The sequence below is a fragment of the Thamnophis elegans genome, chromosome 3, assembly GCF_009769535.1.
Source record: "Thamnophis elegans isolate rThaEle1 chromosome 3, rThaEle1.pri, whole genome shotgun sequence".
In the NCBI taxonomy this organism is placed as follows: Eukaryota; Metazoa; Chordata; class Lepidosauria; order Squamata; family Colubridae; genus Thamnophis; species Thamnophis elegans.
The window spans coordinates 127,121,079-127,142,204 of NC_045543.1; the positions used below are offsets into that span (position 1 = coordinate 127,121,079).

General features: G+C 38.9%; 1 protein-coding gene across 3 annotated transcripts in view; it reads left to right on the top strand.

Annotated features, from left to right (window-relative positions):
* PRKAA1 (protein kinase AMP-activated catalytic subunit alpha 1) overlaps positions 1-21,126 on the top strand; it is a 29,853-nt gene that overhangs the window by 3,442 nt on the left and 5,285 nt on the right. The window contains exons 1-6 of one of the 3 annotated variants that reach the window (XM_032212876.1): positions 4,960-5,410; positions 11,481-11,622; positions 13,364-13,457; positions 16,736-16,880; positions 18,315-18,402; positions 20,358-20,582. In XM_032212876.1, coding sequence (XP_032068767.1) covers positions 5,347-5,410; positions 11,481-11,622; positions 13,364-13,457; positions 16,736-16,880; positions 18,315-18,402; positions 20,358-20,582 — 758 coding nt within the window. In that variant the 5' untranslated portion in view covers positions 4,960-5,346. Of the gene's footprint in view, positions 1-4,959; positions 5,411-11,480; positions 11,623-13,363; positions 13,458-16,735; positions 16,881-18,314; positions 18,480-20,357; positions 20,583-21,126 lie in introns of those variants that run through there. The other 2 variants (XM_032212875.1, XM_032212877.1) reach the window with 2 other exon arrangements.

The following is a 21,126-nucleotide window of genomic DNA, read 5'->3' on the forward strand; positions in this document are numbered from 1 at the left end:
TTAACCAAAATCTCAGTTGAGAAATCGACTCTGTTCCAGCAGTTGCTGTCTGGGCAGTGTTCAGAAATATTGTAGGCATATGTTATTATTCTTAACTGCTGTTGTGGACAGGATTTTTGAATTGGATGAATCACTAGATGCAAGATCAAAGTGCCAGCTTCTAATGCTTTTCCAGCATCTATGACTAATGCTAACCAAGCCGAATTGGCATAAAGGGGAAAACTGATAACTATGTCAGGACAAGTTCTCTGTAGCTTCATATGTAGAAGTCACTGTGTGTAATGTCTTTAAATTGCTATACAACATTTATATGTTGTCTCTTTTAACAGCATACTGGAACATTTTGATATTTGGATGTAGCAGCTTTGAAGTTCGAATGATAGTACAGGGATTTGGACAAAAAACATTTGATTATATTCTCATTCTCTCTCTCTCTCTCTCTCTCTCTCACACACACACACACACACACACACACACACATTCTCTCTCTCTCAACACTCACATGCACATCTTTTTCAGGGAATTACAACTGAATTGCCATTGAATGAAGTATATTTTGTGTTTTGTAATATAAGCTCCTTCCCACAATACTTGTCATGAAAATAGTTTGAGTTGCCTTTATATTTCACATATAGTTCCCTGATTTTGTTAAAGATAGCTCCGTAAATACTTAAATGCTTTGGAAATGGTCCTAGATTTTAAGAAACATAGGGCAAGCATGTACCTGACAGATAACACCATGCCTCAATATTGTGTTGAATTGCCTTTATTTCTGTTTATAAGCAAGTGGAATCTTGCTTTCATCTCATCTTGTGGTCAGCATTTCTGAAAACAGAAATGTAGTCTTTCTGCTTAAAAATAAATTTGTTACCCTTATTTCCAGGTGAATTACCTCAATCAGAAATGGTTAACTTCTTGAAGCCTCTGGATAATCCGGGACCTGACAGGAATTCACTTGTCCCATCTTTATCCTGGTATAATCCAGCTATGGTGAACATTCCATCCCCTTCCCCAATTTCATTTCTAACAAAAAGAATCAATACACAAGGGGATTCACAGCTTATTATGCCTATTGAAGTAAATATTTTCTTCCATGAACTTATTGACATGTTCACATGGGAGTGTATATGCTGTAATCTTGAAAAAATATCAAGATTCTTCATACCTGTAAATTGGATTGCTTGACTTCTAGATGGAAGGCCATCTACTTCTGTCTTATATCTGGTATGGCAGTAATTTGCTGGGGAGCGGATTATATGCCCAATGTATTCTGAGATGTTCACATGTAGCATAATACAGTACAGTGTTTTTTAACCTTGGCAAATTTAGGATGTGTGGACTTCAATTCCCAAAATTACCCAATCATGCTGAGGAAGTTAAAGTCCATACATCATAAAACCAAATCTGAAAAACACTGATTTAATGTGTATTTCCATGCAAGTAAGTCCCATTATGCATGGAAACAGAAGCCTACAGTCCTTAGAGGTGTTTTTTTGTCTTAAAATATTTGAAATTATGAAATAAGTTTAGAAATTACTGGGATGGAAAAAAGTAATTATTTTTATTGTCTTTATTTGTCACTAAATTTTTATAGGAAAATTTATATAAGGAAAAAGCAAGGCAGTGCATGATTTGTGTCATGTGATTGCTTGGAAAAGTTTGTGTTGCTTTTCTATAGTAAGATTGAGAGAAATGATAATTACTTTTTGTACTGTCCAGTCTATGGCAATTATGCCGTGTGTCTTTGCTACTAGATTTAAAGGTTCTTTTTTTTTTTAGATTGATCAAGACTCAAGAGAGAAACAAAACCATTGGACCTCAGACAGATGTTTTTTTATATCTCTCTATAAGAGGTTGGGGAGATATTTTATTTTGTGAAAAGGAACATAAACATGATATGTGAATGCTTCCTATGTTCTTTTCTATTGTTGTTTCTATATTGTGTTATTACTATGATTAGCACATCATACTAGTACGATTCAATTACTACTATTTTATTGCTTTATTATAATGATCTATATATTATCTTCTATACCAGGGGTGTCAAACTCAATTTCACTGAGGGGTCAGGGGGACCAGGGGGGCATGGCCAGGGTGGATGTGGCCATCTCAACATCACTCGTGTTGGGCTTCTGTGGTGGCCCGAGTGCTCTGCCTGTGAAAACGGTCTCCCAAGTTCCGTTTCAGGTGTGATGGCCTCCTGCAACCTTCTGCCAGCGAAAACTGAGCTCAGGAGGGCCTCACGGTCCTCTCCCAAGCTCTGTTTTTGCTGGCAGAGGCACTGCGGGCCAGTTCCTTCACTGTTTCCAGGGCAACCCCGCGGGCCAGATCTAAACACCTTGCAGGCCGGATCCTGCCCCTGGGCCTTGAGTTTGACACCCCTGCTCTACTATTACAAGCGTGCATCGTTTCTTTCTTACGCCTGCTCTGTCTTAAATCCCCTGTCTCTGAGATTTCTTCTTTTTCTGTTGATGGACAGCATGTAGAGCTCTTGAACCCCCCCCACCATTATTTTTCCTCTCTTTTGGACCACCCACTCCTGAAGGAAAAACAACTTCTGCCACTTGGCTACTGTACTCTGTTTGCTAGTGGCTGTAGAGCTCCAAAATGCATGTCTCTTCCCATACACTTGTGTCAAGGTTGCAGCTTTATCTGCCATGCTGACCCTGGAGAGAAGGCTCAAATGGAAAGTCAAAAAGGCAGCACAGGGGCCTGCAATTTTGCTAAGCAGCTTATCTTCCACGTACAGGGAGCTCTTATGTGTAAACATGGCACATTCTGTGGATTTCTGCTTAAGGAATTACATTAAGTGGATTAAACACCTTTAGAAAGACAGTAATCATCTTAATTGAAGGAATGTGGCTTGATGCTCTCTAAATTTTGCTGGACAGCAGCTTCCGGGAACTAACCAACATTGCCAAAGTTGCAAGATGTGGAAAATTCAGCAAAATGTAGAAGTTCACAGATTCTTTATAAAACATCGAGTTAACTAATCTGATTGATTGATTGCCAGGTGTCTTTTTTTTGTTAATAGGTTGGACTGTATATTTTCTGTACATAAGAGTGCAAGATCTATTTTTAGCAAGACTCTTGACTAGAATTCGTGTTTTGTGTATCTTGGATTCCATCTAGACTTTGTTGTAAAAAACAATATTTGTGCTCTAACATTGCTGTCTAACATTGTCCCTTCTGCAAAGCTTTTAAACTTTTGTTGAAACGTTCCTTTGTAATGCAGGACATGTACCAGGCTAAATATATTCTCAGCTTTCTTGTTGTGTTTTATGGGGTGTGACAAGTTAAGGATAATGGTAACCCAGTGCAATAATATAACATTCCTGCTTATTTAAAATTAATATGTGCCTAAGACAGGCAGTGGTCATTCTGTCTACAAAATCTAAAATCTGTTTGGGCTTAGCATATTTTAATGGAGATGTAGCGTGTTCAGAGCCACTTCATTTGTACTTGTAATGTTTGATCATTTGTAAACATTGGACTATTCATGCTTATAAACAATTGGTCAGCTGTGATAAGAGAGATGCTCAGCAGAGAGGAAACTTTTGATGAACAGAAAGATAGCTCCTTTTTTAAAAGTATAATTGTATTCCTAATGGCCTAACTTGAGATCAAGGAAGCTACCTAAACTTAAGAATGTATTTGTATTATTTATGATTATTTAAAGTGTACATATGCTACTCAGGTGGCTCTAGAGGAAGAATTATTACTACAGTGAATTTTGATGAACTACAGTGAATTTTGATGAACATAATTAGTGAAATAGAATGATACAGTAACTATGGAGAAGTAGCGTTTTCAAATCTCACTCATTGGGGCAAGATGATCCTTCAAGAACAGCATAGGGAGTCCTTGACATATAATTATAATTTCCATTGCTAAGCATTGCAGTTGTTAAGTGATTTTATGACCTTTTTTGCCATGGGTGTTAAGCAAATCACTCCTGCTATTAAATGAATAGAAGAGAAAAGTAGGACAGGACCTTGGATGTCTTCTAGTTCAACCCCTGCTCTGGCAGGAAACCCTACACCATTTCAGACAAAAGGTGGTCCAATCTCTTCTTAAAAACTTCCTGTATTGGAGCATTTACAACTTCTGGAGGCAAGTTGTTCCACTGATTAATTGTTCTGTTAGCAAATTTCTTCTTAGTTCTAGATTGCTTCTCTCTGATTAGTTTCCACCCATTGCTTCTTGTCCTGCTTTAAGATGCTTTGGAGAATAGTTTGACACCCTCTTCTTTGTGACAGCCTCTGAGATATTGGAAAACTGCTATCATGTCTCCTCTAGTCCATCTTTTCATCAGATTAGATATACCCAATTCCAGCAGCCGTTCTTTATATGTTTTAGCTCCCAGTCCCCTAATCATCTTTTTTGCTCTTCTCTGTATGAATCATACAATCATTAAGCAAATCCTGCTTTTCCCATTGAGTTTGCTTGTTGGAAGTTAACTCTGAAAGTTGAAAATGATGATCAAATGATGCGGGATGCGCAACCATTATATCCATGCTGGTGTGTGCATTAAATAACCTGCTGGTTTCCAGCCATCTGGATTTTGATCATGTAACCAGTCATGTGAAGTCCAGTCATAAGTTGCTTTTACTGTACAATGGTAACTTTGAATGGTCAATGAATGAATGGTTGCTAATTGAGGACTACCTATATAGGAAACCTTTACGCTGATTCTGAAAGTCACTCTTTTGCAGTCCCTAAAACATTCTCAGAATTTTGTATGGTAATATGGTGGTTAAATATTGAAGACATGGTTTTCTGCCATCTTAAGGCAGGTATAATAGCAATAGCACTTCTATACCACTTCACAGTGCTTTACAGCCCTCTCTAAGCGGTTTACAGAGTCAACCTATTGCCCCCAACAATCTGGCTCCTCATTTTACCCACCTTGGAAGGATGGAAGGCTGAGTCAACTTTGAGCCTGGTGAGATTCGATCTGCCAAACTGCTGGCAGCCGGTGATCAGCAGAAGTAGCCTGCAGTACTGCACTCTAACCACTGCACCACCGCGGCTCATTACTATAGCAATAAAGAGTTTTTAAAATGCAAGGACCTCTTGTTTGCCCCCACCCCAAATTGGCAAAAATAGGCAATTCAGGGTCTGCCAATTCATTGTCACATACATTTCTATCATCCCTTTGTCCATTGTGGGTTTACACTTTCCAAAGGATTATGTGTACAAAGGTTAGAATGAATAAGTGTTTGTTTCTTGTCTTGTTTTGTGCTGAAAGTCTTAATAAGAGAAGGACTTCTGCCTCCCTTCTGACTTTCCCATACAAGTGTTGTAGAAGTACTTGAACTGTGCTTCTTGATTTCAGATGCTGAGATGCAGAAAATATTAGTGCATTTTGAGTCACTCATTTTGGAAGTTGGAAGATCACCAACCAAAGGTTTTTGTTTTAATTGTTATTAAAGTCTGCTGATAGGCTTGATTGGGGTGTGTGGTTTTGTTTTGTTTTTTTGCAATCTTTGAAAAATGGTGCAATAAAGCTTAATGACTTTGTCTTTGAAAAACTGTGAGTCAATTGCCAATGGCAAAAAGAGGAGGATTTCATTGCAAATGACCAAAAGCAACCTGAGTAGAGAAAGGTAATTTTTTTTTCTTTCTTTATTAGGAAAGAAAAATATTCACTTCAAATTCTTTACCCGTAGGTCCATTGTAAAAGTCCTTGTATTTAAGCTGCGGCTTTAATCACTAATGTGACCAAGACCTATCTATTAATTATTGATGTGTATCATGCCCCATTATGCTTACTTGCTACATACAGTCCTTTGGTATGATTTTAAAATGGAAATAATTTGCACTGTTGATTCCAGAACACGCCGTTCTCAACTCTGTCTTTGCATTGATCATGCTGTTTGAAAGTTCGGTTGAAAAATGTGGAAATTGGGCAATCTGTTATTTTTCTCAAAATAAAAAAAATGCACCACTCACCAAGAAAACAGGCCTATTAAACCTGTATCTGTTGCTGTAAGAGGAAAAGAAAAACAGATGGAAATTTCAGCTCTATCTTGTCTGGTGATATGGTCGTGTTCTGATCATATGCCCTGCAAGCCTTGAAGGCTGAAAATAATAATATATTTGTTTTAATTAAGGTAGAAGAACTTATTGTCTTTTCTGGAATTTTAGGATGACCTTTCCCTTTTAACAGGGAATTATTTGGGAAAAGAGTCTTCCTTTTAAGGAGAACTTCTCCCTTTATCTCTCTCTCTCTTTTTTTCTCTTTTTTTTTAGGTAGATTACATGAAGTTAGAAAGGAAAAAAGGCAAAGTCTTTTAATAAAGGGTGATATGATTAAAAGCTAGAATAGATAATAGAAATAAGAGAAGGGGGAATATCAGTGTACACATTTTTATATAATAAAATGAAAGCAATAATAAGAGAAAATGTGGAATAACTGAACAATGATAGATTGCAATCTAAGACTAATGTGCATTATTTACTAGAAATATATAAGTTGATTGAATGTAATAATTATGATTAACACTGTCAATTTTATTTGTATTAGAATGTATGACACGCAGATGTCACACTGTTCACATATTGATTTGATATATTTATAAAAAATAAAAAAAACTTGTGGAAAAAAGGAAAACTTAAAATGGTCTTTAGGTGTAACCTCTATCGAATGTCATTCACATCTCTGATATAAAAACTAAGTACATATGACTTGGTCTGGACAATAATAAGAATAAGGTAAGACACTAAAATTGAGCTTTTTTTTTTTTTTTTTTTTTTTGAAAGATTACAGCAAGGAGGCTTCATTTCTCTTTGAGATATTCTTGTCCTAACAGGTATATCTTTCTCCAGGTAGAAATATATAGCCTTAGACTAAACTTGCAGGCTTGCTATTTTCTTTGTTTCAGCAAGTTTTCCATTATTTTGGCAGATCTCCCATTTTCATAGACAACCCTATATTTATTCTTTAGGAGTTCCTGAGACATACTGCTCAAGGGCAGTGACATCTATTTGTGCATTATTGTACTTGTAGGAGACTGGATTTTTTTTTTTAAAGTCAAGGAACTGCAGCTTAGAGTTCTGGAGAATTGAGCGGTTCAAAGACATATTCAGTGAAATTTTGATTCATCTTTCCATGTTATGTCACACTGTTCATAAAAATTATAATTCCGAATATTTGCATGTGATCTGGATATTGCAAGTCATGTGGGCATGTGAGATTCTTAACGTCTATATTGCTTGTTTCAGCTTCCCACTGGTAGATAGATTCATTGATAGTACATTGTTCAAAAGCGTACATGAATCAAATATGGAATATTTATTCCATGCATAGATTATGTAAATATACACAAATAGTCTTCGACTTATGATCACAATTGAGACCAAAATTTCTGCTGCTAAGCGAGACAATTGTTAAGTGAGTATAAACATTGTACAAACATTTCTTGGCACAATTGTTAGCTGAATCACTGCAGTTGTTAAGTTAGTTACATGGTTGTAAAGTGAATTTGGCTTCCTCATTGACTTTGCTTGTCAGAAGATGATCAGATGACTCCAGGACAGGGGTGAAATCTACTTACCTTTGTTACTGGTTCACAAATGTGAGTGCGTGCAGGAAATCCTGCTTTCTAGCTAATATAAATCACATGTCACAGCTGATTGTTGGAAATACCAATTCGCCTGAACTGGTAGCTTTTTTTTTACTACTGGTTCAGGCAAACTGGTCTGAACCGGTAGAATTTCACCCCTGCTCCAACCATCAAAAAGACATGCCAATTGCCATACATCCAAATTTTGGTCATGGCCATGTGAAAAAATGTTCATAAGTCCCTTTTTTCTCGATACGTCATGTGATGTGATTGAGTTTGACACCAGTGGAATAGACAATCAAGAGTAAAGGATGGGGAGAAATAGAAAAAAGATGAACTCATCTTTCCCATAAAAGAAAATAAAGAGTCCATAAGCTAATCAGATAAGTGAGATAAAAAATAACTCAGAAATCCTAAGATGGCTGGTTGGACACTGAGGTGAATAATGATTAAAGGAAGGTTTATCTGTTACATTTTTATTCCTGTTCTGCTTCCTAACACAATGGAGCAAATGATGATAATCTGATTACTTTGGATTTTGAAGACAGAACTGTCAATTAATGAATCCAATGCTGCTCTCTCTCTCCTAGTAAAGTATTCAGTGGACTAACATTGCCAGAAGATACTTGTTTTTCCTTAAAATAATTTCATTACTTGCAAAACAGTCTCACAACACAAAACAGAATTGGGATCATCAGAATTTCAAGAGTGCCAAGTGGGTAGCGTTGCATAGGGAAGGTGCAGCAACAGAAAAGACATACCCTGTTTCCCTGAAAATAAGACCTCCCTGGATAATAAGCTCAATCGGGCTTTTGAGAGCATGCACTAAAATAAGCCCTCCCCTAAAATATTTAAACACATATGCAGCCAGTCCCTGCCATTTCCGAGCGGGAAGGGGAAAACATGCCCCCCCGCCCCCACATGCATCTGCCATCCACATGGAATGGCCTCTCAGAGGCTGTTCCTGCAAAGCTAGCTACCAGGCTCCTTCCCTTAGTGGCAGCCGTAAAAAGAGTGGCAGGCCCAGCAACGCTAGGGCTGGCAAGAGTATGCTAGAAACAAAGACAGACTTTCCAGCCCTCTCTGGATCAGTTGATCTGCAGCCGCAGGCCAAGGTTAAGGGGCCTCCTGCACCTCAAAAATAATAAGACCTCCCTGAAAATAAGGCTAAGCACTTATTTCAGGGGCCAAAAGAAAATAAGACCCTGTCTTATTTTTTGGGGGAACACGGTACTTCCTGGATCCTACTGATAATACTGTGTCACAGAAGGGACTTGGAGCATACCAACATGCAGTCCCATAACTAACCAGGGTGTGTGCCAACATATGACCCGACAAATGCGCGATAGACATATGCGCGCCGACAAAATAGCACCGATTAAAACCCAACGTCAAAATCATGCCCACAAATTCGCAATGTCAAAATCGTGCCAACAAAAGCGCGATGACAAGCACAATAAAGGGTTAGGATTAGGGTTGTTGATGACGCGATTTTGTTGGCGCGCATTTGTTGGTACGCTATTGTCAAAAATCAATTAGCGATTTTGACGGCGCTCATTTGTCTGTCGCGGTTTTGTCGGCGCGCATATGTCTCACGCATTTGGCGGTGAACCGTGCCACTAGCTTTAAAGATGACAAAACAGCATTTTGAATTGAACCCAGAAACCTTGTTTCTGGCTATGTACGAGTGGAATTACACGGAAGTACCAAGGTGTACAATCTATGAATTCTTGAGCATCTAACAGCTTTCAGTGCTTTTTAAGGGCTGTCCTGTGCAGAGTGGGACATAGGAATCCGATGGAGAAATGACCAAGGCATGACTTATCACAATAGAGCCTGGTAGTCCAGGATTAAGCGCATAAGATGGATTTGTACAAAAGCCTTTCTGCCTGTCTATTTCTCAAGTAGGAGCTGTGAGTCTAGAAAGATTTCCAAATTATGCACCAACTCTGTCTGGGTGAATGTTACCTCAACCATGTTTAGTGAAAAAGTTCTAGATCTGGGGAACCCTAAATCACAGTCAGTCTTATTCGGGTTGATCTGTTATTCCCATTCAGACACTCACAGACACTCAGACAACCACAATACACAATCTTTGGCCCATAACTTGGATAGTTCACAACAGAGAAACATATTTCAGTATTATCAGCATAGTGAAGGTACTTAGTCCTTTCTAATAAATTACCTCACCCAGCAGTTTCATATAAACGTTAAATTGCTATTTGGAGACCTGTGGGAACCTGAGGCTCCTGCAAAACAAAGATCATGGGAAAATCCCACCCCACCCCAGAATCAGCCCTACAGAGCAGGGGTGTCAAACTCAAGGCTCGTGGGCCGCATCCAGCCCATAGGATGCTTAGATTTGGTAAATATCAAAAGACTGGCCCATGGTGCCTCTGTCTGCTCAAATAGGCTGCGCGGAGGTGTGCCCCCTCCCTGCCGTGGCCCATTTTTGGCTATGAAAGTGCTGCAGCGGGACGTGGGGTGGAAAATGGGCCGGGGGGAGGCACCTGGGGCCTCCATGTAGCTTGTTTTTGGCTGGGAGAATGCTGCAGGGGGGCGTAGAGGCTGAAAATGGGCCGTGTGGAGCTGCCCGGGGCCCCTGCATGGCATATTTTTGGCCGGGAGAGTGCTGCAGGAGGACTCGATTAATTATGTGGCCTCAAGTACCTGATCATGAACCATGAAAATCTACTTTTCAGTTCAGATGAGTAGTATGATTAAGAAGGGCTAGTACACCAAACCCATTCCAAATCCACCATAGGTTATTTACAGGCACAAGCAATGCTGTCTCAATGCTGTAACCCAGCCTGAAGCTTGACTTAAAAGTGTCTCCATAGTTTTATTTTCTTCAAGAGCTGCAAAACACACATCTTCCTTAAACAAACTGGCCCAGAATTTCCACAGAGAACTCTTAAGGCTATCAGGAGTTATCTGTTCCTGACAAGGGGCAGATGACGAGTCTCTTACAACGCATCACTACCTTGAGACAAAAACCAAGTTTGAGGATTGGGGAACTAGGAGGCAAGGAATTAAAAAAAAAACAGGCTTGCAAGCTTCTGTTACTATAGTCAACGTTAACAAAAGTAATTTGAGTCCTTTGGTGGGATTGATTGGACACCATTCTTGCAAGTCTTAACTCTGTTCCATTCTTTTCCTTGTGTCTCCCCCCCTTCCCAATGAAATGTGAATTAGGGAGGTGTCTGCCCACTTCACTTGCACATATTTTCTTGTTTTGCACTTAAGCCATACAGTATCTTTTCACTTGTCGCTTGGTAACGGACATGGTGCATCTCTATCAAGGTCATCTTTTCTAATTCATTTATACATTCAGCCTAGCAAGCACTAGTGTCTCTCTCCTAGCAGCCATTTTTAAAGACCGCTTACAAGTTCAGATGTGCAACAAGCACAGTTCTGGGGACAGAACTTTTCATTTTTTCCCCCCACCAGACCATGCTGATCTGGTCATTAAAAGAATGGTCCTTCAGATTTCCAGAACAGGATTTGATTTGTGGATGTGAAATATTCTACCCCTAAAATGATATATCTTGCTCACAATATTCTCTCAGAATCCTACATCTGCTCACTCTGCCAAATGGCATTCTCTGGGTAAAGATGAATTCTCTCTTGACTTCTGATGACTATATGAGTGTGCCCATGTTGTTTTCTTGACAAAATAGTATGTGGGAAAGACTTTGAGCTGTGTCATAAAACTTTGTTGCAAAATCGTAATGTAGATTCTTTGAGCTTATTGTCCCAGTGTAACCACGAGGTCTATAAATAATAGTTCCTGCCTTTGTGTATTGTATGAATCCAGCCAATTTTTTCCCCCTTATTCACTGACCCCTGGCTCAGCAAACAGTGACTTTATGCAGCGTGCATTTGTTAATATTTGTTTTATCTTTCTTGCAGTTGGCAAACATGAACTGACGGGGCACAAAGTTGCAGTGAAGATTTTGAATAGACAGAAAATCCGTAGTCTTGATGTTGTGGGGAAAATCCGTAGAGAGATTCAGAACCTGAAACTTTTTCGGCATCCACATATAATTAAACTGTAAGTTGCTTTCAGAATAGAAGTTCTCTTATTTGGGGTGTTTCTCCTTCAATCAATAAAACAAATGTAGCCTGTTTTTCAGGTACAGTCCTGTTTGCTTACTGTGGTATAAATCAATAATGGTAGACCACCATTTATAATTTGGATAGAGTTGGGAAACTGATGACTTCAGTGTCAACTAAAGGATTATTGGTAGCCAGCCCAGTAATGAAAATGAATAGTGACTCCTCAGTTCCCCGAGAAGTGATGTGTTTGGTGACAACAAGGAAAGGAAGGCATAAAATATTTTAACCTAATAAAAGATAGGGTTCCTTTTGCCAAAATGTGAGATTACAAACTCTGTCCCTTGCTTTCAGTAGAGGCTTAATGATATGTACTATTTGCCTCAGGAGCCTCAAGCCAGTGTTTTGCCTGATGAGAAAATGCAGTGATTGTTATCTGAGTAAAGGAAAGGTTATCCTTTGTGGTTAGAGAACAAAGGTCTTTAGCAATGCAGCGGTTGAGTTATTGCAGAAGCTTCTCCTAGTTATCTTGTTTTTCTCACCTATTATGGGATTCGGCCCTTAGAATAGCAGTTGAACAATTGAAGGGTAGATAGTAGTGGACAGCAGACGTATATCTACTATCAGTGGAGAAAGTAAGGAAGAAGAGATGGGTCACCTATATGTTTGTATTTTTTATTTATTTGTATCCCAGTTGTATTATTTTTACAAATGACTCAATGAGATATAGAATAGAATAGAATAGAATAGAATAGAATAGAATTCAATTCTTTATTGGCCAAGTGTGATTGGACATACAAGGAATTTGTCTTTGGTGCATATGCTCTCAGTGTACATAAAAAAAAAGATACATTCATAAAAAATCATAAGGTACAACATTTAATGATAGTCATAGGGTACAAATAAGCAATTAAATCATACTAGGAAACAATCAATACAAATAGTAAGGATACAAGCAACAAAGTTACAGTCATAATTGGGAGGAGATAGGTGATAGGAACGATGAGAAGATTAATAGTAATGGAGACTTAGTAAATAGTTTGACAGTGTTGACTGTCAACAACAACACACCATTCTCCAATTTGCTTCCCAACAACAACCCTGTGAAGTGGGTTGCGCTGAAAGAGAGTGACTCACCCAAAGCCACCCAGCTGGCTTTCATGGCTAAGGCGGTTGTTGAACTCATGGTCTTCCGCATGTTACAGTTTGCTGGTTATCCTAATAAGTACAGTTATACAGTGATCTTAAATAGGCTTGTATAGATTCTCCCTTTCTTGTGAAATTGGGTTTTTAAATATGCTCAACTGATCAAATTTCATGTCAAGCAGCATCAATGAATTGTCTTCTTGTTATCAGCTTTATGTTAAAATTTAATAATAGGGAGAGGACTCTTTGAGTCTAATGGAAATCCTTTTCTAAGATGTTTTTACTGAATTGCTTTAAGTCCTGGTAATGGTTAGGCTGCTATGGCAATTGCTGTAAAAATGTTACCATATGTGATGTGACAGTTAATTCATGGGAGCATGAAGGATTTTTTTTAAAAAACCTACTTTTTCTTTCGCACAATGCTTTTGATAGTGCTGATACAAAGGGAATAATCCTGTTTTAACTCAAGTCTTGCTTCTAGCTGAGTGTGTATGTGATTGGGCTACTCAGCTATGTGTAGTTTTTCAAGACCTGTTTAATTTCATATACTGAATATATTGTATATTAGCAAATTAATTAAATGTGTCTCTCAGATATCAGGTTATCAGTACACCGTCTGACATTTTTATGGTGATGGAATACGTTTCAGGAGGAGAACTGTTTGATTATATCTGTAAAAATGGAAAGGTAAGGAAATCCAATTTCTCCAAAAGTGTCAGCTTTTCATTTTGAAGCCTTTCATTGTTCTCTTACACGGGGTTAGTACAATTAAGCCCCCAGAGTCTTTGTAAAAAATTGTGCTCATGATACATCACCTGTTTATGTGGGTGTTGGTCTTTTCTCTATATATAATATGAACAAAATCCCAATTGCATAGTTTGTAGGAGCAAACAAGTAAATCCTTCCTTGCTTGCAAAACATTTAGGCAATAAACTACCACACTCTTCTAAACTTGCCATAAATTAACAAGTACTACTTTCTATTATTTTGAATCTGGACACCCACAAAAGCTGAACTGAAACTTTAAAATGTTTCTAGAGACAGTCATTTCTTAAAATTATCCCTCTGAAACCAGCTCCTCCTGGCATGCATGGCACAGCCCCACCAGCTTTGCGTATTTGATTTTACTTTCTCCAAATTTGTATCAAAAGGTGCCACCGCTAATTTAAAGGAAAGCACACATGCACACATGTATATACAGGTAATCCTTGAGATAAAGTCACTCATTTAGTGACTATTCAGAGTTACAGTAGCACTGAACAAGCAGAGAGACTTACGCCTGCTCCTTGATATTGTGGCCATTACCGCATCCTTATAGTCATTTGATTACCATTTGGGTACTTGGCAATTAGTTTGTAATTATTATGATTGCAGTAGCCTGTGGTCATGCGATTTTGACCAGCTTCCCATGAGAAAGCCAGTGGGAAGCCAGCAGGAGGTAACCGGTTGTTCTGGCTTCTATTGCTTTTTCTCCAGAGAAGCCATTGGGTTAACATGTTGATCCTTGTTCTCCATAGTGCCTGCCCACCGTACCACCTGCATTCTGCAGCACCTGTCTGCACTCCATAGGGCTTGCCCATGGCACCTGCTCACCCATGCTACGTTGTGCCTGACCGCACCCTGTAGTGCTCTGCCAACAGCATATGCCTGCCAGTGCATATTCTGTACCACCAGTGGTGGCTTCCGGATCCCATTCCAACTGGTACGGTTGGAACAGGCCCGGCGTCACCCACATGGAAGCTCCAAATGACACTTCCGCAAGCCTTTGCGATGCTCCAGCTGCTTAGTGGAGCATCGCGCAGGTGCTGTACGTGCCATGCGTGTGCACGGAATTGCCAAAAGCTTTAAAACATGGTAAGGAGCTCGGGCAGGTCCTCCGGGGTACCAGATACAAGAATGGTATCTGGTACCCCGGGCAGGCTCCGGTATACAGTACTGGGGTGTACTGCCTGCAACCAACCACTGTGTAGCACCCACCCATAGCTCTTCCCTGCTAGCCCCCTTTTCTGAGGAGCAGTATCAGTGCCTCTTCCCACATAGCTGTTAGAGTGACATCTTTGCTTAACGACTCGCAGGGTCCTCACTTAACGGCAGTAACGGGGACTGCTAGGATTGCCATTGCTAAATGCTATGGTCACTAGCAGCAAGTTGGGCAGCAAACAAATTTAATAAATAAAATAAATAATAAATAAAATGAAAATAAATAAAACATAATGATGTATGTCAGGGGTGTCAAACACAAGGCACCCCGCGATGTGGTCGGATCTGGCCTGCAGGGCCGTCCTGCGTTGCTTTGGCCCAGTCTACCCAATGCAAAAAGGAAACATTGGGCCAGCATGGCTCAGCCCGGTCTACCCAGTGCAAAAAGGAAACATGCCAGTAGTTTGGGGAGTGGCATCGATCTGGTCACACCCACCCAATCGGTCATGCCCATTGAGTGGTCTCAGCCTGACCACACCCACCCAATCGGCCACACCCACCCAGTCAGCCAACCCTCCCAGTCAGCCATGCCCGTCTGGCCCCCCAAGGTCAACCACACAGCCCTCAATGAAATCGAGTTTGACCCCTCTGATGTGTATGATTGGACTACTCATTATGCATCACTTAGCATGGAACTTTCTGTCCCAATTGCCAACATAACTTAAAGACACAGGCAGATGGACGGACACACGGACACACACACACACACACACACACACCAATGGATCTTCCAGGTCTAGATCTTAATGTCTCTGGAAAGTGTTCCAATCCGTAGTTCTGATCATTAACCATTTACATCTCAGCAGTAACCTACGTAAACATATTTATTGGCATTCATTGTTCAATTTCCTTAAATTCCTTTAGAAGCGGGTATAAAAGTGTATGTTGTATTCCTAGTCATTTAAGTTAGGCTGCAGCTTTTTACTTTTCTTCAAATTAAGAATAATGTAGAAATGAGTGGAAAGTTATAACCTAGTAAGAAACTGAATCTTGAAACATTAATTTTAGATTACAGTCCATCTTGCACTCTCAAAATTTTAGAAAGATCTCCCAGATTTCCAATAAAATACCTGTAGCCCTCGATTTACAATTGCAATTGAATCCCAAATTTATGTTGCTAACTGGACATTTAAGCAAATTTTTGCCCTATTTTATGACATTTTGCCGCAGTTGTTAAGTGAACCACTGCAGTTGTTAAGTTAGTAACACGGTTATTAGGGGATTATTAGCTATGGTTAGAAAAAAAACACTATGGGATTTGTTGGTGTAGATGGGGAAGATTTTCATGTGATTCCAGAAAAAGAACGACTAAATGTCTTCCCTGCTATTAAAAGAATGATTAATGTTTCTATTATTGTAACATTGCATTAATTTTTAATAAGAAAATAATATGGATCCATATTACCGTAACATTAATAGTTTCCTCAGACTCTTACTCAATTAAGTTTTTAATGTTGATTTTTAAACCAGTTTAAAAATCCCTTTTCTCAACAAAGTGAGTGTCACCATGTTTTCTTGATTGTGATTTATTAATCCCACCACCCTCCCAGTCCTGCATACTTTGTTGAGGGAGCATCAGAGAGAGCAGAGAGCAAAAGGAAAAAAAATAATCAAAATTGATCACAACTATGTGGTAGAAGCCCTGCCCATATTTTACATGTGTCATATTAGCAGGGTTTAAAAGGGGATTGGGTGGGTGGGTAGTGCAATGGCTGTGATTGTCATCTTAACTGTTTTTACTCACCTTGTGAAAACTGCTAAACTCAGAAACTGCATTCCTTCTTTTGCCTAATTTTACTTATTCTTTTTTTTTTCTTGTCCTTTTCTTCCACGTACACTTTCTTTTAAAAGTCCCCATTGGACATTCTGGTGATGCTGCTCTCTTTTGCCACTAATGCTGAGACTGCTTGTAATGTGTGTGTGTTTCTTTAAAAAAAAGTACTCTTTTTTTTGCTCTCATCTCTTCCTCCCACTTCCGTAAATAGCTTGATGAAAAGGAGAGTAGACGTCTGTTCCAGCAAATTCTTTCTGGTGTGGATTATTGTCACAGGCACATGGTGGTCCATAGAGATTTGAAGCCTGAAAATGTACTACTTGATGCACATATGAACGCCAAGATTGCTGATTTTGGTAGGTTTTGTTTAAAGCCCATCTTTATATTTTGTTTGTCAAGTGTTAAGATTCAAATACCTGTGTTGAAGTCTATAACTCCACAGAAAGGTCTTTTATTTCTAGTATTAAACCCTTCTTTGCCAATTTAGGAACTGTGTGGTTTAATGTAGCTGTTAATCTTGCTTTTAAATTCAGGTTGTTTAAGAGCCGAGGTGGCGCAGTGGTTAAATGCAGCACTGCAGGCCACTTCAGGTGACTGTTACCTGCAGTTCAGCGGTTCTAATCTCACCGGCTCAAGGTTGACTCAGCCTTCCATCCTTCCGAGGAGGGTAAAATGAGGACCCAGATTGTTGTTGGGGGCGATATGCTGACTCTGTAAACCGCTTAGAGAGGGCTGAAAACCCTATGAAGCGGTATATAAGTCTAACTGCTATTGCTAACTGCTATTTTTACTTTGAATAGATGCTCACTTTATTTGTACTACTTCGACAAATTGCTCTTGAAATATCTATCTATCTCTATCTATCTTATTTTTTGGAGTATAAGACACAACTTTTTCCCTCAAAAAAGAGGCTGAAAATCTGGGTGCGTCTTATACACTGAATATAGCATATATTTTTTTGCCTCCTGAAATCCCGCCCTTCACCAAAATGGCCATGCATAGCTTGTAGGAGGCTTTCAGAGAGCTCCAGGGGGCTGGGGAGGGCAGAAATTTTGTCTCCCCTCCCCCAGCCCCCAGGATCATTCTATAAACTTCCCAATTCCCTTTTTTTGACAAAAAAGGGCCTGTTTTCGCAAAAAAATGGGCCGGTTTTTATTCTTTTTGCCCCCACCCCCCAGGAGTACTCTACAAGCCTCCTAAGGCTTAGTTATGCCCTTTTTTGGAAAAAACACGGGCCTGTTTTTGCGAAAACCAGGCCATTTTTGGGAGGTTTGCAGAGTGCAAAAACTTTTTTAAAAAAATTTGCCTCTTTGGTGCATCTTATACTCCATTGCATCTTATACTCTGAAAAATATGGTATCCATCCATCCATCCATCCATCCATCCATCCATCCATCCATCCATCCATCCATCTATCTATCATCTTTTGTATCTTTGAACTGCCCATTCTAGGCAGTGTATAGAAGCACTTTTTTTTTTTAAAGGAATGCAATTTTCTTTCTGCATTTTTTTCTCACCTGGCATTTTTGTACTTGCTACTTAGAATAAAAGTTGATCCTTTGTCTCTTTCATAACTCTTTTTCTTGTCACATTTTTATAGAGGTTTTGCAGTATTCATTTCTATTTAGAGAACCATTTTTTAAAAAAAAAATATTACACATATGATTCTGATTTTATTCCTCCTTGTGGTCCTGCCGTTGAATAGGATATGATGTATCCTCCCTAAGAGAAGGTTAAATATCTGTTCATCTTTTTTGTGGGTCTTCATTTGAACTCTTGTGCATTTTCAGGTCTCTCAAATATGATGTCAGATGGAGAATTTTTAAGAACGAGCTGTGGTTCTCCTAACTACGCTGCTCCAGAAGTAATTTCAGGAAGGTAGTTTCTCTTCTTGGATAAATGTATATATGTATTCTCAAAATCAAAGCCCTGCTCTTCAGTGTTAAAGCTGCAAGGTAGATTGAGATACTTCCAGGTTTGGAAATTTGAAATTCCTGGCTTTGATGGCTTCTTTTGATTTTATCTTAACTGTGTCTGTGCACAAGACAATGATGGTGATCACATGTCACATCAAACCATGACTTAATATACCATGCAACAAATTCATATGTACCTCATTTTTATTGTCTTCCTCCTGCATACCAGAAGGACTTCTGGAGTTTTAATTTTAGCTTGACATTGTGTTTGAAACAAGCCAGATTATAGTATTTGAATTTGAGTTGTTTAGACATTTATTAACTATAATTCTTAAGTATGAGTTTTACTCTGGACAATATGGCAAACTATTAAAAAAAATGCAAACTCATTCCAAATTCATCATTTAAGCAGTGAGGAGGAGATGTGGGGAAAAATCCTAGAAGTCAAAGGTTGCTGTGATATGTACACATTGTGTTGAGTCACCGATGGCCCAGGATTTTATGGGCTGAGGGAAACTTTTGAATGGTGGGCCAGAATCTGCTTTAGACTCTCTTTTCATTTAAGTGTACTTAAATTTTATATTTAAAGTTGGAATACAGTAAATATGTTTTAATATGATTAATATAATCGTATATATTGTCTTTCTGTCATGGAAAATCAGAGGCAGAAGAGGGCACTTCTGTGTTGGACTATTGATATGCAAACAAATTTCTAACTTGTTTAATATGTTTTTTGCCAATATTAATTTTAAATGTTTCTACATACATACCTGACCATAGAAGAAGACGAAAAAACTTCTGTCTTTTGATTGAAGTAGTAAAAATACCTGTGGTCTGACAGGGTCCCAAGCCAGGTTTCCCTTTTGGCTCAGAATAATTATAGCATATTTATATGCTATAATTATAGCATGTATCTTGTCAGAAACATATTTTCTAGATTATAAGGTTTTCTTTCTGACATTTCAATTTTTAGGTGCAATTTTATAAAAGACTCTTGATGCCTTGAAAATGCTTCCAGGGGCCCCAGATTACTCTATACACAATGCAGTTCTGTAATTGTATGCTATATTGCTGAATATAAATTGCATTTGAACTACACTCTTCAGTCAAGAAGCTCCTGAGCATATTTTGTTTTTAACCTTACAACAGTTCCTTAGTGTACTATGATCTATGCTTTAACTACAGCTAATAAAGTCAGGAGTGGGCAAGGAGTTTTGTATGGCATCATCTCCAGGGGTGTTAATTCACTTACTTTCCCTACCGGTTCGCAAATGTGATCGCGTATGCATCCATGCATGCGCTCAGCCTTCCATGCATGTGCTTTGATCACGCGTGCAGCTTGCACACATGCACACGGCTTGAAAACGTGCCTAATTTGAATGGCATAGAGCCGCGATTTTCACTACCAGTTCCACCTCTGATCATCTCCCTGTGAGGGAGATGATTCCGTCTTATCTTTACCTCAAATTTCCTATTCCTCTTACCTTAAATCAGTCACTACATAATGCTAATGAGGGCTAAAGTAATCAAAGCTTGCATTTAACTACTCTCTGAAACTTGAGGGCTTGGTTCTGTTGCTTTAGACATGCTGACTAATCCTAGATTAAGCATAATTATACAGAAAGAAGGTTGCTCAGAGAAGGGGAGAGGCTGTATCATGCCACCTCAGGAGACAGTGTTAGACTTCTATCAGCGCATTATATTTGTCCAAACCAGATCAAGGCCTTCATCTTTCTGACTTAGCTCACTTTACCAGTTTTGTTCTATTTTATATAACAAATCAGGAGTTAACTGCATGAATATTAGTGCTTTATGTAGCCTTTCATAAGCATTGCTAAGAGGCTAATAATCCAGGGTAACAGTTGCTTATGTTGTATTTTTTTACTTGGCAAAAATACTATGATCTCCATTTTACAGGTTATACGCAGGGCCAGAAGTTGATATCTGGAGCAGTGGTGTTATTCTCTATGCTTTATTATGTGGAACTCTTCCCTTTGATGATGATCATGTGCCAACACTTTTTAAGAAGATATGTGATGGTATCTTTTATACGCCTCAGTACTTAAATTCAGCAGTAATTAGTCTCTTGAAACACATGCTACAGGTGGATCCTATGAAGAGAGCAACGGTGAAAGATATAAGGTACCTTACAGCATCTGGTTCCGTCAGGGAGGCAGTGATCTTCTAAAAAGTTTTATTCAATTGTTGGCTTGGCGTTGGTTTGGTTGTTGTATCATATGAAGCCATTTTGTGATTAGGCTGAGTTGAATCAAAAGGGAGTTGGGCCAATACTTGAGTCCAATACACTCTGATGCCATGTTTGTTTTAGCTTACTTGACGATTAGTCCTGTGTATGAATAGAAAACCTCTATGTCTTTATTTTAATTAAGGGCATGATGTCTTTGCATATGAATTGAACCAAATTGGTCTTTATTTAAATTATGATATATAAAATTAAACTAAAATCTGAACTAGACACCCAGAGTCAACATATAGGGAATATGGGCGGCTTAATGAATGAATGAATGAATGAATGAATGAATGAATGAATGAATGAATGAATGAGAGAGAGACACACACAGAGAGAGAGAGTTATGGAATACCCCAAATTCAGGAATAATCATTGCTCAAACTGCATGGTGTCACACTTATAGTCTCTAGAACCGTGATGGTGAACCTATGGCAT